At 30.3% G+C, this 17,595-nt stretch overlaps 1 protein-coding gene across 1 annotated transcript; it reads left to right on the forward strand.

Moving 5' to 3' along the window:
• Window positions 1-6,521: 6,521 nt before the first annotated feature.
• Window positions 6,522-15,037, forward strand: LRPK (serine/threonine-protein kinase LRPK). Its single transcript, NM_001255005.2, has 16 exons — window positions 6,522-6,765; window positions 8,958-9,081; window positions 9,182-9,253; window positions 9,336-9,401; window positions 9,503-9,574; window positions 9,675-9,746; window positions 9,999-10,070; window positions 10,167-10,232; window positions 10,331-10,390; window positions 10,481-10,779; window positions 11,297-11,601; window positions 11,959-12,230; window positions 13,134-13,266; window positions 13,937-14,073; window positions 14,180-14,336; window positions 14,530-15,037. The coding sequence occupies exons 1-16, from the start codon at window positions 6,678-6,680 to the stop codon at window positions 14,680-14,682; spliced, it is 2,148 nt and encodes a 715-aa protein (NP_001241934.2). The 5' UTR covers window positions 6,522-6,677; the 3' UTR covers window positions 14,683-15,037.
• The last annotated feature ends 2,558 nt before the right edge of the window (window positions 15,038-17,595 follow it).

A 17,595-nucleotide genomic window follows, 5' to 3' on the forward strand; every position in this document is an offset into this window, starting at 1 on the left:
TTACATTACTTGTTTTCAAATCTCCATTGGTATGATGAACAACTTGATGCGGTTTTAGATCCTCAACATGAGCGTCTTGACATGTATGTGCATTGTAGCACTCGTAATCGGTTCCTCAACAGGAAAAAATTGGTACTAATGTTACAATGCATATTATTTCTGCTTGGTTTATTTATGCAACTAAGGATGCTAGCTAGCATTTGCTTCAGACCAACTAATCTTGTAGGCTCATACTATCAATTTGAAGGAGAATATTTTCTTTCTTGTGACTAATCTCCATTATGATATTTTTCTTTGGCCGTCTTGACTCTTCTTTACTGCTGTTAAGAAGACTTGCTATATAAGGTTATTATTATTAATTATGTTAGAAGTGGATCTTGTGAATAATATTTATAAGTCATTATGTGAAGATTTCATTTTACCAAGTGCTACAATGCATATTACATTTGCTTTGCATAGATTTTTTCCCCTGCCATTTCCTTTACATTTCAACAATTTGTCTTTCTCATTTTCATGCCCAATCTCATAGTTTGCCATCATGATAATTTTAATTTTTTCCCTCATTTTCTTTGCCCCGATCATGCATTTAACAATGTGAAATTTCTTTCGTAAAAAAAATGTGAAATTTCTATTTTATATGCACGAAGGTTCACTCACATGCCTTCCCACCACCACACATGCCTGTATTGAGAAAAAAATCAATTTTTTGAGAAAATGATAATATATATATATATATATATATATATATATATATATATATATATATATATTTTGAGTAAGAACAAAAATTTATATTTATATTTTAAGATAATATTAAAGTTTATTATAAATATGTTATTTAGTCATCTATCATATATCTTTACACCAAACTCAATAAGACATGAAGGGTTATATATTAAAAAAAAATCTAAGTCACATATTAACTAAAAATAGTATTAAAATAATTTATATGAGTATGGGAAAATTCTCACTCTATAAAGTACATTTATCTAATTTTATTATTATAAATCTAATCTATTTTACTTAAATCAAATTATCCCTCAAACTCTTAATTATATTTTTAATGAACAAAGTTATCTGTCAAGAATATCATGTCATAATGATAATTTAATTTAAATTATATAACATATCAAAATGATAAATTTTTTTATTATAATGAACAAAAATTATGAATATAAATTATTAAATCATGTTTAAATAATTACAATTGAAAAATATACATAATTTATTAAAAATGATTATAAAATTAGTAATATTTTTAAAATTATTTATTTATGTATGATTATATCAACTAAGTCTATAGTATTGAGATTTTATATGTCCTATATATATATATATTCTGTTTGTTTATATGAAAAACAAACACTTGCATTAAAATTGAGTCAATGATCATAAAAAGCCACCGACACACATGATTTTGATTTTATGGGCCAGGTGACTGGGCGGTGGTTGGCGGCATCCTACGTGGCAGCTCACCACAGATTGTCTGACAATAAACGCAACATGTGGTGGGGTTGTGTTGTGGCATCCACTACTATTCCCACCTCCTCCTATTACCATAAAACCTTTTATTTCATTAAAAAAAATAGGGCACACAATAAATTATGTTTTTGTTTTCCTTTACCCTCATGCAACTTTCGTTGTCCTTTTCAACAAGTTACTAACCAATAACACAACAAAATGTTATTAATTTCTTAGGTATGCTTCGGTACCAATTTAAGAAGAATTACTATAATTTTTATTTAAAATTTACAGAGTTATTTAAAATGTAAACTTAATTAAAAGTCACAAGCCTATACCTACAAATTATAATGATTATTAATATATTATTAGTCCGAATAGAACTAAATTTAAAACTCTTAAATATAGCCTTGAATTTAAATCTTATAAAAAAATTATAATTAAGAGATGAGAAATCACTAAAGGCATTCAAATAGGACAGAGGATAGCGTTGGACTAGAGAACTAGTGTTCCTTAATATTAGTTGCGTTAGGGAAGGGTACTCCTTGTACCCATACCTTCTTTCTTAATGAAATCAAGTTGAGTTTGTTTGATGATAAAAAAAAATGTAGAGAAGGTTCTTAAATAAATATTAGTTCTCTTAAAATTGGTGGTACTTTAATTGCATCAATAATTTGGAAATAAAAAAATTATATAGGGATTTTTTATTTGATAATTAATTTATAAATTTAAATATACTTTTTAATTAGTAAATATAATGAAACTTTTCAGGTAACATTTTGTCGATTCAGTACGAAATGAACACATATATTAGCAGATTTGGTTTCCTTTGTGAAAAGTCTTTTTTGTCAACATCAAAGACAAACCACTTGTGTCTAGAAAGAGATTGCTTTGAGTGACCATTTGACAATGTAGAACGTTATATATCATATCATAGATCATAGATGCTGTCTGTTACGATGTAGGTGTAAATAGTTGTGCTGTATCTTTCAGATGACGGGCATGTGATTGTTAATTCAATGCCTTTAACTTAAAGAAAAAGTGCCCAAAATAATTAACTGTTCCTTGCATATGACTTCCAAACCTGTTACTTGGTTATGTAATGTATAAATAAAAATAAAATAACCAAGATATTTTACTTAGCATCTAATCCCCGTTTTATTAAAATATGTGACCTTGGTCGCTGATGTTAATGAGTCTCTCTTAAGTAATGATGTATGTAACTAATGAGAGATTATGTCATCACCGATTTATGTAAAAAAATTTATTGACATGTAAATTGATTTTTAATTGATCACATGACAAGTTTGTTGCCGTGGTTAAGAAAAAATTTCTAATCGTGGGTTTTTTTTTTTTTTTTTGGAGTAAAAATAGTTGAGATTAGAGGAAAAAAATTGTGAAAGCAATAGTGGCCAGTAGTTGGTTGGTCTCAACATCAAATCCTTGTAATGGCCTTTTGCACGTGTTGAAATCTAATGTTAATGTTGTTGTTGGATAGTCCTAAGAACCCTACCTAGTAGAAGATTTTGGAGATGCCCCATGGAGATGTCCACACAAATAGTTTTTATACATTTGTCTATTTATTTTGTGTGTGTGTGTGATAGCGGATTAGCATCCATAAGATTAAAACATATATCTTGTGCCTACTTCTCTCACTAGTTATTAGGTCGAACCTAGTGAAATATTTATCCATTTGTAAATAGTTGTTTCTAATAAAAAAGAGACTTACAAATCAATCATTGTTAGTGGAAAGACAAGGACAATGTGTTTGTCTATCTATATTTTTATTTTTAAATAAAATAAAGAGATGAAAATAATAATTTATAATGCATAACTACTTAATTTAAAAGTTAAAACAAATTGAAATAGAAGTGTGTATAACTATAATGTATTAATAGCAGTTGAAGAATAAAATGAGTCAATAAATGTATATACTAAAAATAGTTTATATCTAGTTTAGACATTGGTATATATATGGGAGCAATTAATTTAAAAGTAACATTACTTCAGAAAAAGAAAATTGAAATTATAGTGTGCAATTATAATGCATCAATAATAATTAAAGGGTTTGCGTAAAAAAAATTAAAGGGTAAAATAGGCCAAAATGTGTACATTAAATTTTTAAAAAAAATATATTTTTTAATATGATACTATTTTCAGAGTTTAATGATTATACCCAACACAATTTAAAATATTTTATATTATTATCCCATCACATTGATTGGAATTAAATAATTATATAAAATTTATTATAATATTAATGTATAATATTTTTTCTCTTATTTTTATAAGTTGGTATAGAATATAAACTTATTTGCCACGTGACCGGTTTTTGTTAAACTTGTCTTCGACTATAAAGTTGTCACAACCATTTTTTTACCAGCCCAACATCACTTGGAAATCAATTTACAGGAAATCAATACTTTTCTCGGCCTTTTGGCAAAGATATAATATAAGCGTAGGAAATCAATTTACATGTTACCAAAGTTTTTTTTCTTTTTTCTTTTTTGTTTACATAGTGATGATAATGATGTGGCGTTTCATTAATTACATTATCATTTAACATAAATTCATTGATGACAAAACTAAAGTTACATTGCTTGAAAGAAAAAAAAAACAGAAGTAAAGTTACATATTTTGATAAAATGAATGCTCTTTTTTTAAAAAATAAATGTTAATCTTTTTTTTTCTATCAGATTATGTAAGAGGGATAAATATAAATCGTTAAATCATATCATAAATATTTAAAATTAAAAATAAAATTATGTCACTTTTAGAATAATTATATATATATATAATTATTTAAAATAATTTTAAAGTGGTTAATTTACACACATATATAATTAATATATATAAATAAAGAGAGAGAGAGAGAGAATTCGTTTAAGTAGCAAATAAACTTTTGGAAAGAACAAATTTACATTATCCAAATTGTTCAGCCCAAAAATAAAAGGAAATAGTATTATTATTAATTTGAGGATTAAGGAAGCGAAAATAAAGAAAAGGTCTTGCGAAATTGAAGTTGAAATTGAAACCAACCTCCGAATCATAGACAAGTAGCTTTGATGTTGATTGCATGAACGAAACCCAGTTCATTACGCGCAATGCTGACCTTTTCTGCCTAATCACTAAAAACTTGCATAACCTAAACCTTCATAACAACAACATATATTATACTACACATTATGCCCTCCATTACTATCATTCGCTTTCATTCCAATGCCCAAAAGTCAAGATAATCAACTCCTAATGATTTTTTTTTTAAAATTTCACAAAGGACCAAGGCTTTATTTTAAAACTCTTCCAATCATTCTACCATAATAAAAGATTAATCAAATCTTTCCTCCCTTTGCATCCTCAATAGTTAAAAAGTTCATTGCATTTTTATAGATTTATTTAAAAAGACAAAATTCTTACAATGGCTTTCCACGTGTTCCCGTTCTTGCTTATTGATGAATGCATGTGTAAGACAAACTAGAGTAATTTGTCCGCTTTGCAGGGCTCCAGATAAAAAAAAAAAAAAAACAGTGCTCTGTGTATCTTTTTAAAATGCAAAAGAAATGAAAAAGTAAAAAAATACCACTTGGCATATGTAATCTTTAATATATTATTATCTTATAACACAATTTAGACTCAATTTTAAAAATTATAATTATACTTTTCTTTCTTTTTCAAAAAAAAAATATATATGCTTTTCTTTTAACAAATAATTAATAGATATTACTCTACCCAATTTTGAATATCTCGTATCAGCACGAGATCTTTAAAATTTTATAAAATAATTTATATAATTGTGGTATTTTTTCATATTGTTGAATCAATTATTTTAAGAAATAATTTATAATTTTTTAATATATTAATTTACTGGAAGTATGTATTATAAAGATATGTTGACGATAATAATAATAATATATTATATTTCCTTAAATACTAAAATAGTGAATAAGAATGATGATAATTATATTTTGTTATTAAAAAATATTTTGATTTAGAATGATTGATAATATTAATGTATAATATTATTCACAGATATAACATTCAAATTAAGGTAATTAGCAAAATTTATTATTTGAACAATCAAACAATACATTCAACATAAATTGGTTTTAAATACTGCAGTGACATAAATATGTATTTGATTTGTTTTTTTTTTCTAGGAATTTTTTTTTTAGTCTTTCTCAACTATAAGACATCTAATGTATACTTGCTAATTTTATTATTGAACAACAAGAAAATTATTTAATAATATTATAAATATGTTTTAATTTAATTTAGTTAATTATTAATAAGACGATCACTCATTTGTAAAATAGTTAAAGTGAATATTTAATTTGATATATTTTAATATATAATATTTGAAGATATAATATGACAAATGGTAGAATATACAATATAAAAATAAGCAATTGAAACTAAAAAATATAACTAAAATAATTAATTTTAAATAAATAATTCTTAGTGTTCAAAATTAATTAAACTTGCTCAAAAATATTTTATCTATAAAGTTATATTAAATTAATATAGAAATATTTTTTATTTTATGTTTATCAACTATTTCAATGGATGATTTTAGTAGATATTTATAATTTAATAAGTTAGCCTAGTAATCTTAGTTTTTGTCAGCTAATTTGATAACTTTTAACTAATTTTATAACTATTTTGACCAAATATAGTCTTAAAAAATTATAAAAATATTAATATTAATAAAAAAATAAGAAAAAATCCCATCATTTTATTGATTTTGAAAGAGAGGAGATAATGCTTTCTCTAAATCAAAGAGGGGAGAAACAAGTTTTTCAACTACTTTCACTAATATAACCTTAAAAAATTGAAGGATTTTAATATAGGAAAGTTTTTTTTTCAACCAAGGAAAAAAATCTAATTATTTAATTCAGAAGAGAGTAGAATCATAATATGCTGCTTTATTTTTCTAAAATATAAAAAAGAGAATTGTAAGAAGATAATAATAATTCTGTAAAAAAAAGAAGAAGATAATAATAAATTATTACAAAATATAGAATACAGAATAATGTGATAAGGCGATTCGTGCTTGCCAGCTTTACTCGGCAATGGTGGCAAGGCAACATATATAGGCATCAACCCATAAAATATTTATTATGAAAAATTGAAAATTGACGAAAAGGGCTTGATTGCACATCCTTTTTTCTTTCTGGGTTGGAAGAACTTTTCCGATAAAAGATTGATTCACTAAAAAAATGGTGCTGGATCCAGCAAGGCTGGTGCTGGTGCTTTTGATCAGCACCTGCATTTTGGCCATCAATGGTGACACAGATCCAAATGACGGTTAGTGTTTTCTCTGATCTCACTCTCAGCTTTGCACTTTTCATCACTCTGTGTGTGTGACCATTGTGCTAGTGTTAGTTAAGTCTACTTCTTTCTTTGTTTTCTTCCCTTTTGCTTGCTTATATATATATGGATAACTCTGTCAATTCCTCAGCTGATTAGTTTGATTTGGCCTATGTTTTTGTGTCTGGTTGTATTGGTTTTTTTTTTTTTTATCATAGTGAAGTTTTCCAGCTGATCTCTTCAGTGGCACTTGTTTAATTTTGTTACCCTGAATGTTACTGGTTTCTCAGATTGATAGAGTGGCCTATGCTTTGTGTACCAATGATTTCAGCAAAAGAAGGATTTTTTTTTTATATAAAAAATAATAGTTATTTTATTTTATTTTCAGTTTTGTTTGAGCTATCAGCTATGTGTTGTGTGTGTGCTGTGTGGCTGGTTGATGCAATTCTCACTTCTTTACTCTAGAGATTGTGGTCAACTAACAATGATTGATTGATGTAATAACACAGTTGCTATTTTCTTATATTTTCTTCTTAACGTACAGCTGAACAAATTTTCAAGTTCGAAAACAGGAGATTCCTGTTATAATAATATCCACTCAAGCTGCACAAAAACAAATTGCAACAGCTGAGTGGGACCCTTCATCTTCCACATTCATTCCCTTCCATGTACTTGTTGTCTTGGATATTTTGTGTTTTCTGTTTGATGTTCAAATTTGTCGTTCCTATATGATGATGTCTAATGCATTAAAAAAAAAAGAAATCTAAGAACTCTATGAGAAGATTTAGCTACAAAGATTGCTGCTGTATCTTAATAAAGCACTAGACCTCGCGTGACATGTGACTGACATCTTGGGCTGTTAAAAGATCACCATTCTATGGCTGCTCTCCATCCTTTGTAGTAGTTCTCAGCATTCACTTGTATCACGAGGTTGATTGCTTTATTACTAATAAAACTAACCTTGAACTGTGGTAGCTGCATTTCTGCTTAATTCCAAAATCCTTCTCAACTTTGTTCTGGGCTTTATGTAATGAATTTTGTCCTGCCATATTTCTGTTATGAGATTTGAAGTATTACAGAGTGATTGAAACAACACCACTAGTATGCTGGATTCTATCTTAAACTACTAAGACCTTGAAGGGTGAAAGCCCAATCGAACATCAATCACTTCCCCAAACTGACTTACTCAGTGGCAACCAACAACCTATAATGCTAGTCACTACTCCCACTGGGGCTAGGAAGTAAGCCCCACAACCCAAAGCGGCAAAGAACAAATAGAATTTGCTACAAAAGCCGGTTAACGGGGGTATTCCTACATATGAGAACATAGTAATGGAGAAGGTAATAGCCGAAATAGGATTCGTTTGGGCTAGAGCGCTCAAATCTGCCATGCAATTTTTGATATATCAATCACTATAGTCTTGTAGGCTCTAGCTATCTATTTAAGGTTTGGGAATAAATATGCTTGTTATACTGATTTTGCATCTTATTATTCATGTTTGATGTAATCCTATATGTATATTTATTCTTCTTTTGTTATCCACATCCACGTACTTGACCAGCAACTTGGTCTGCTTTGTGACACTTTGAATGTATAAAATGTTTGCTTGGTGAACATCTGATATTAAATTTTCTAGTAACCCCCAATGATGAACTCTTGTAAATTTAAGTACATAATGGTTTAAAATCCTTGCATATTTACTCTTATTAGGTAAGTGGCTAGGTGATGTGAATAGGTTTTCTTTATGTTCCTCTATAGTCAGTAATATTACTTTTCATGAACTCACATGCATCCATTGATTTAATGTCATATCATGCCATTTTGGCCCAAGAGACTGCAATGCATAATTTTAAGAATCCTTAATGAATTTGAGTTTCTTTATTGTTATTTTTTCTTTCTTGATGTCTAAGGGTGTAAAGTCAATATCATGAATAATCAATTCTCAAATCTTCAATGTGAACATTTTCTGAATTCAGGCTAAGAAGATCAATGATTAATTTGTTCACTTATGCTTAGAAGTGATAAATGCTATCATAATAGGTTCCTTAGTTGGCAAGTAGTGTTCATATCTTAAAATATGTAAAAAGGATGGTAGTGCAGACACTAATGTATTAGAATTTCATCATACTACTTTCTATTTTACATGTCCGGGGTTTACCAACTATCTTTTTCTTAATGTTTGATGCAGTTACTTCTCTAAAGGTTTTGTTTCAAAGTATGAACTCACCTTCCCAGCTAAATTGGAATGGTGATGATCCCTGTGGACAGTCTTGGCAAGGCATCACTTGCTCTGGCAATCGAGTCACAGAGATGTGAAGTCGCAATCTCCCTTTCACTTATGACTTGATTATTAGTGCTTTTGGTGCTGTGATTTCTGATATGATTATTTGTTTATTTTTCACTTCTTATCAGTAAGTTACCTGGTCGTTCACTTTCTGGATCTTTGGGTTACCAGCTAGAACCCTTGTCATCTGTCACAAACCTGTAAGTTAATGGTCTCATTCATATCTTATAGCCAGTTTTATATGTATTGTTACTATTCTTATGACCTTGTCAAATTCTGCAGAGACTTAAGTAACAACAATATTGGTGGCACCATACCATACCAACTTCCTCCTAATCTGCAGTACTTGTATGTTTCTATATCTTTTATTACTTTTTTTGTTGACTTTTGTTCTGATATTATAATTCATTAATTTCTAACATTCATTGTTCATGTTTCTTTGGATGCAGAAATCTTGCTAATAATAATTTCAATGGGGCAATCCCTTATTCCCTTTCTGAAAAGACTTCGCTTGTAATCCTGTGTGTAATCATCTTCTTAACTTCTTGTACACTTCTTATTGTATAAACCTCCTTCACAAGCAACTGGAATCATTTTTTTAATTTAATCTTGGTTATGCAGGAATCTTGGTCACAATCAGCTCCAGCAAGCACTTAATGTTGATTTTCAAAAGCTTTCTTCCCTCTCTACATTGTGAGATTTCCTATTCCTCCTGCCCTTCAACAATATAAAAAGTAGTCTAGATGTCTATCAAGTTTAGTTAACTATAAAATATTGATCGTGTTCATTTTCAGTCTGAGATTTTATGCCTTTTCTTATGGATTATTTTCCATTTTGCATTTGGTAATTTCACAATTTTGCTTCTGATCCCATGTTTAAGACAATTTACATTATCCTGTGAAAAATGATCCATATACTAGGTATAATATCTATTATTTGTTGCAGGGATCTCTCGTTCAATTCTTTGACAGGTGACCTGCCTCAGACTATGAGCTCACTTTCTAGCATAAGAACCATGTAAATGTCTAACTTTTCTTTTTCTTTTTCCATTTTTCTGCTTATATTTACATGGCATTGATTACATTCTGAGTTGACTTGTTCACAATTATGTAGGTATCTGCAAAACAACCAGTTTACAGGCACCATTGATGTCCTTGCTAATCTGCCTCTTGGAACTTTGTATGTTTTTGTTTCATATAACAGCTTTGGAATGCCCTTTCCTATATTTCAATAGAAGTTCCTTTTCAGTTGTATTTATGTTCTTAAATTTATCTCAGGAATGTGGGAAACAATCATTTTACTGGCTGGATACCAGAACAATTGAATAACATAATACAGTAAGCATTGACATTATCAGCAGTTTTTGTAAGAATAAATTTTTCGTCATCAATTCTATAAATCTTGAAAATGGTCAAATTTAATGACAGAAAGGATGGTAATGAATGGAGCTCAGGACCTGCACCCCCACCTCCTCCTGGGACACCTCCAGTAGTATCAAGAAATCGAAATCACAAATCTGGGGGTCATAGCCCATCAGATGCTGGCTCAAGTGACGGTGGAGGCAAAAAATCTGGTATAGGAGGTGGTGGCATTGCTGGAATAGTGATCTCCATCTTGGTTGTTGGAGCAATAGTAGCATTCTTTCTGGTGAAGAGAAGATCCAAAAAGTCATTTAATGATGTTGAAAAGCTTGACAATCAACCCTTGGCTCAACATGAAGTGCACGGTCCACATTTTATTCTTGCATACTATTGAAAAATCATTTTCATTATTTTATTAAGAGGTCTCCCTTAGTTTAGGTCAACGAATATTCATAACATTTCACTTAATTTGTAGGTTCACCCTTCATTCTTCTGAAACCACCTCCTCTATTGACGCCTAACTATGATATACATAATTCTGCTTTTGATAAATGAGTTTTGCAATTCAATCTATAATATTAGAAGATAATCTGTATTTGAACTGTAAGGCAAGTTAGTAGCAATTACTTGAACACTTTTGTCTGGGACAGATGCATGTTTGGCACCATAGCTATGACCAGACTAGAGAAAGCTTATTGTTGTTATAATTAGTTGTGCAAACTGCACCACTAATTAGAAAATGACTGGGCAATCTACATTCTTCTTTAGTGGAAATGACTGCCTTGTCTTAATGCTTTCAGTTTAATTTTTAGCCATTAATTTTTATTCTGCTTTCATTATGTTTTGATTGAAATTGACATATTATTATCTGTCATAATGCAGAAATGAATTCCATGCAAACTTCATCTGTAACTGATTTTAAGACATTTGATACATCTGCGGCCCCAATAAGCCTTAAACCTCCTCCTTTTGATCGTCGCAAATCATTTGATGAGGATGAGTTTTCAAACAAGCCCGTTATAGTCAATAAGCCCACTAAAGTCAAGAAGACTGTAACAGCTCCTGCAAATGTAAAATCATATTCTATAGCTGACCTCCAGATTGCTACTGGAAGCTTCAGCGTGGAGCAACTTCTTGGTGAGGGGTCTTTTGGACGCGTATACCGTGCTCAATTTGATGACGGAAAGGTATTCCATACCTGTTGTTTGCTGTAAATACACCTCTATATCTAATGCTGGTAGCAGAGATATGTAATTCCAAAATAGAATTGTCACATTATATAATTTTACTAGAAGGGGTCAAATCTGAATATTTTCAATACGAAAGCACGTGAATGCATGTGTTGATGATGCATCTTTTAAGTCTTATGGCTATACAAGTATAAAATCAAAAAGTCTGAGAAGTCCTGTTGCATGTAGATGCTACACGTACAGCCAATAGCCCCCAATAAAATACCATGGACTTTTCTATAGTAGACCATGTCTAGAATCTGTGTATATGCTTATTAATGGTTTTGATTTGGTTTTCTTCTGAAAATGTTGTAGGTTCTTGCCGTGAAGAAGATCGATTCATCTGTCCTTCCCAATGATATGTCTGACGATTTTGTAGAACTAGTTTCAAACATATCCCAATTGCATGATCCCAATGTGACAGAGCTTGTAGGTTATTGTTCAGAGCATGGCCAACACCTACTAGTCTATGAGTTTCATAAAAATGGATCACTGCATGACTTCCTTCACCTACCTGATGAGTGTAGTAAACCATTGATATGGAATTCACGAGTGAAAATTGCTTTGGGGATTGCACGCGCTTTAGAGTAAGTTAGTTGTTTGTTGATGTAGACAGAAGATCTTGATATTACATTTATAAGAAGGTTTTGTGCTATTTCATATTAGGCTGAACCTTATGAATGAATCTGGTTTTCTATTTACTTATTAGCCCATCCTTTCTATCTCCTTTCTCTCCTATCTTTCTACCTGCTTCATATATTTTTCTTGGCTTTTGCATGCTAACCTGTGTCTTAAACTCTTAATTGGTTCAATATTTTTCCTTTTTAATTTATTTGTGCATTGTCTTCTTGTAAATAGATTTTTGTAACCATCTTTGTTTTCAACCAGGTTAAAATGTGTAGATTATTACTGTCAAGAACCAACTATCCCATATAGCTTAAGTTGTTGGGTCAAGGCTTATGCATGGTTTTATATTAACATGTCCTGTTGCACAGGAGCCTTTTCGGGCTTAAAGTGTGGACAATTCTCACACACCACTCAGCTTTGGGATACAATTCAACTTTTAATTATAAGAATAGGGTCAGCTAGGATCAAACTCTTGTCCACTTGGTTATATAGACTCTAATATCTTGACAATAACTAAGTCTAATATTCAAACTTGAAAATGAAAAAATAGGATAAAATAGTTTGGGATTATACAATTTAATTAAAAGCTAACGTACCCTAGGGAGGGTCCTTGTACACAACCTTACCTTTGCATATGCAAGGAGGCTGTTTCCGGATTTAAATCCATGACCAACTAGTCACCGAGGCACAATTTTACTGCTGTGCAAGGGTTCACCCTAAAAATTAAAAGGATTATACAATTTAACTATAAATTTGATACCAACAGATCTAATGTACAAGACAACATAGTTTTGGACTTCAAGCATCAATGTAAATTTTCGCCCTGAGAATCAACAACCTAACTCTACTTGTTTTTCTCCCAGGTACCTACATGAAGTTTGTTCACCATCTGTTGTTCATAAGAATATAAAGTCGGCCAACATATTGCTTGATACAGATTTTAATCCTCATCTTTCTGACAGTGGATTGGCAAGCTATATTCCAAATGCAAACCAGGTGATTTAGTTTTTTGGAACTTAACAGCTTTATGCTATGAATTGATGTGCTTATAGTTGGATGTGCGATGGTGTTTGGCCAGGGTAGTTTACTCTGTTTCTGTAATTTTTAGGTTTAACTACAAATTCTCATTTTTCAGTTTTGAACCAATTGTTCTTATTCTTACTTAAAACTAATTCTTTAGTTGATATTGCCATATATGTCATTGTCAAGTTATAACAATTAGGGAAAGAAAGTGAGAATGGTTGGACGTATAAATATTTTGCATGAACAACCATTGGCTTTAGTTGCCTTGCCTATTATCGAGAATCATTTCTCCTAAAAGCTTAAGCTGTTACTTAAAGCATAGACAATGCACAAGCCAAGCCACCCTACCTTCATTGGCTGGCTACTGGTGAGAGGCTTGGGTAATTGGCACGAGGTCTTAAGTTTGAAACTTATTGCCACCATTTTAATAAAAAATAAATTTAACTTAATTATGAAGTACTGGTAAGGATTGAATTTCAGACCACTCTGGTTAAGACAAGCTTAAGATTGGATAGATATTGTGTTTGTGTCAATCATTGGCAATAATACTGACAGCCCTCTTACTGAATGCTATTTCTCTGTTTGCCCACTGACATTTACATACTAAAAGTATTAGAAGTTCTAACTAATTTCTCATGTTCAGGTATTAAACAATAATGCTGGATCTGGATATGAAGCTCCCGAAGTTGGTTTGTCTGGTCATTATACTCTTAAGAGTGATGTTTATAGCTTCGGAGTTGTCATGTTGGAACTTCTTAGTGGACGGAAACCGTTTGATAGGTAAGATTGATATACCTTTAAGTAGCATAACAGTTTTACTTTTACATGTACACACTTTCAAACATTAATGGGCACATGCATGATTGTTAAAACGTTCCTTCTACAGCTCAAGGCCGAGGTCTGAGCAGGCGTTGGTTCGATGGGCAACACCTCAACTCCATGATATCGATGCTTTGGCTAAAATGGTTGATCCTGCATTGGAAGGACTATACCCTGTGAAGTCCCTTTCTCGATTTGCGGATGTTATTGCTCTATGCGTTCAGGTAATGTCAGTCGTGTTTCATCTTAAATTTTATTGTTTTAGTGAATAGGCAGTAAATCACTTACTTGTTTTGGGCGTCTATTTGAATTTTTACACAATAATTCCCAAGTGCTAAGTTCAAGCCTTGTGGCACCCTTGGGGATGAACAGCATTTACATGCATTATCATTTATTCTAATTTTACTTTTGGGGCAGCCGGAGCCGGAATTCCGACCACCTATGTCAGAAGTGGTTCAAGCACTGGTTCGATTAGTGCAGCGAACTAACATGAGCAAGAGGACGTTTGGAACTGATCAAGGAGGATCCAACAGAGGGGGTGATGATAATCAAGATACACAAGACATGTAAATGGGAACAAAAGGCTTGTGTTGATACAATGGCAGAAAAGGAAAATAATATTCTTCAGATTTTTATCATTTCTTTTTAACCCCCTTCAGTCATTTTCTCCTGAGTTAGATGGATTGCACCTTTGATTATTTAAAGCTAGACAATTTGTTGGTGTATGTTTCTGAGCTATTTCTTTTATTGGTGATATAATTTCAATAATTTAACCTTTTTGCAAAATTGAAGCTCGATTAAGATTGATGGTTGCCATCTTGTTGTAATAACTAGGAATCATAAGAAGCTTTTTCATCGTATTTTGTGATTGTATGGGTCCAATATTTTGTATTAGTCTAAATAAATACACTGCTTAATCTTCATCAGAATTAACGAACTTATAAGTAAGCCGTTTTGTGTTTAAGCTAATGAAGCGGTGTGAAAGGCTCATCATAATGTAATATAACAACCCCTTCGGCTCCTGTATGAACCATAAACTTAAATCTCAACTTGTCACAGGGTGTCATTATGCAAGATTTTTTATTTTTTTTTATCTATGGGAGTTGAAGATAGTGTTAGAAAATTTACATTAACTCACAAATCCTTAATCAATTGAATTAGACTTGTATCTAAGATTTTACTACACCTGCTATTTAAGGCAGATTTTTAAAAAAATATTGCTATTTTAGTTTCGAAATAGTTGTGACAGTGTTAATTACGAATTTGAGACTAACCTGTCTTGCTTACATCTATAACTTAGGAGCACACCCAGTGTGAACGAATTTGTTTTATGGTACTGCTTGACATTTTCTATTATTTTCTTCTACCACCTTGTACAGTTTTCTTTGGTGAATGAATGCACAACACTTCTTTCATTTCTTCTTTTGGTTTAAATATATTTTTTATTCTTGGTATATACCTAAATTTTATGTTTGTTTCTTAATAATTTTTTTCTTTACATTTATTTTCTAATATTTGAAAAGTTTTATTTTAGATATTTATCATTAGTTAAGTTATGACATATCTGTTAAATATTTGATAACGCAATTTATGATGGTTTAAAATCATCAATATTTGTTTCAAAAACAAAATAAAAATAAACTTATTTCTTTTTCCTATTACACCCTTATTTTCGGCTTCTCTTTTTGCTACCTATTTTCTTTCTTCCCCTCTATGTAAACAAAGGAAACCACTGCATCAATACACATTTCTTCATGCATTGTGAACCCACCCAAACTACCACAAGCCGCAATCATAAACCCGTCCCAAGACTACACTGGCACTCGATCAACACAAAATAGAGTGCATTTAAGGAAATGCACATGTTGTTGATTTGGATCTCAAATCTGATATTGTTGATTAGGATTTCAGATTTGGGTTGGTGCGCTGTTGGGTTTAGGGTGTGATGGGGTTTGGGTCGAGGTTTGGTGGCGACACAATGGTCGCAACATGAACCAAATTGTAAAAGTTGGTTAGTTGAGGAAGAGCACAATGGGATCATGAATGATGTCGATTCTGATGGAGATACAATGACTTTCACCACCAGAAATGTAGCAGTGGCCCTTGTTACTGATGAGCCAAACGTATTTGCTAGTGTCATCAGAACCATCATGTAACGTCATCATCCTTTCCAAGATTGTGCATGTGTCATATGCTAAGGTTTGAAGTGTAAGTTTGGAGAAACAAAATCTTAGATGTTGGGGAAAATGAGAGTATTTGTGAGATTTTTTTTAATTGATTTGAGATTTTTTTTGAAAAATGAAGGTTGAAGGAGGACAAACTAGTTGTGAAGGGCTAGAGTGATGACTTAGACAAGAGCTCTAATTATTTTTACTTTAAAAACGGTTAGAAATTATAATTATAATTTTGAAACAAATACTTATTTATAAACTGTCACACATCGCGTTATTAAATATTTAACAAACACATCATCACTTAACTGATAACAGAAATTTAAAACAAAACTTCAAACATTAAGAAACTAATGCGGAAAAAAATTATTAGAAAGAAAACCAAATTCATATATATATTAAGAATAAAAAATATATTTAAATTTTTTTAGAGTTATTTATTCTAACTTATATTTGAATTATTAATGTTTTAAAATCAAACGTCATCGTTGAATCACCACAATTTATTAAATCTTTGAATAAGGGTGGTAATAAGTTCACGTTCATTAAGAAATATATATTTCTTAAAAATAAAAATTAATTACATATAAAAAACTTTATTGATATGTAATTAATTTATATTTTAACATTTTCTTTTTTATTTATTTCTCTAATATTTTATATATTATTATTTTTCCTTTTTTTAACAAGTGTAAATACAATAATACAATTCAAAAATTAATAACTCTATCTTAAACTTTGAATACGAGAAATACAAATGAAAAAATGCTTTCAAAATAATAGATGATAAAATTAACGCTGGTTTCATCATATTGTTTCATAAAAACTCATTAAACGAGAATCCTCACTCATTAAATAAACTCTACTTAATAAATTACATATATTAATTTCACCGTATATTATAAAGTATTAATAGATAAAACAGTTCTAAATATTTATTTTCTTATTAATTTTCCCATTTATTAAAAAAGATATTTTGCTTTGTATATACAGCCACAAGTACATTTTTCATTATAAAATGTTTAAAAAAATACGCTGCAATTGTTTCCCCGGATAGCGTATATAATGAAAACAATTCTTATTTTAGGAATAAACATTATAAATCTCACCTAAATAATCATGCATAAATGATTAAGATAAAAAAATTACTTCACCATATGATCATTTAAAATAATCATGAACATTTATCTTTTTACATTAAAATAAGATCCAGTAATTTATATTATTATTATTATTTTAACAATAACCAATATTTTCATCTAACTTAAATCAAGTTTCCTTTTATCCATCCTAATCAATTTCTCCATGCAAA

The sequence above is a fragment of the Glycine max genome, chromosome 16 (genome assembly GCF_000004515.6).
Source record: "Glycine max cultivar Williams 82 chromosome 16, Glycine_max_v4.0, whole genome shotgun sequence".
NCBI classification, from domain to species: domain Eukaryota; kingdom Viridiplantae; phylum Streptophyta; class Magnoliopsida; order Fabales; family Fabaceae; genus Glycine; species Glycine max.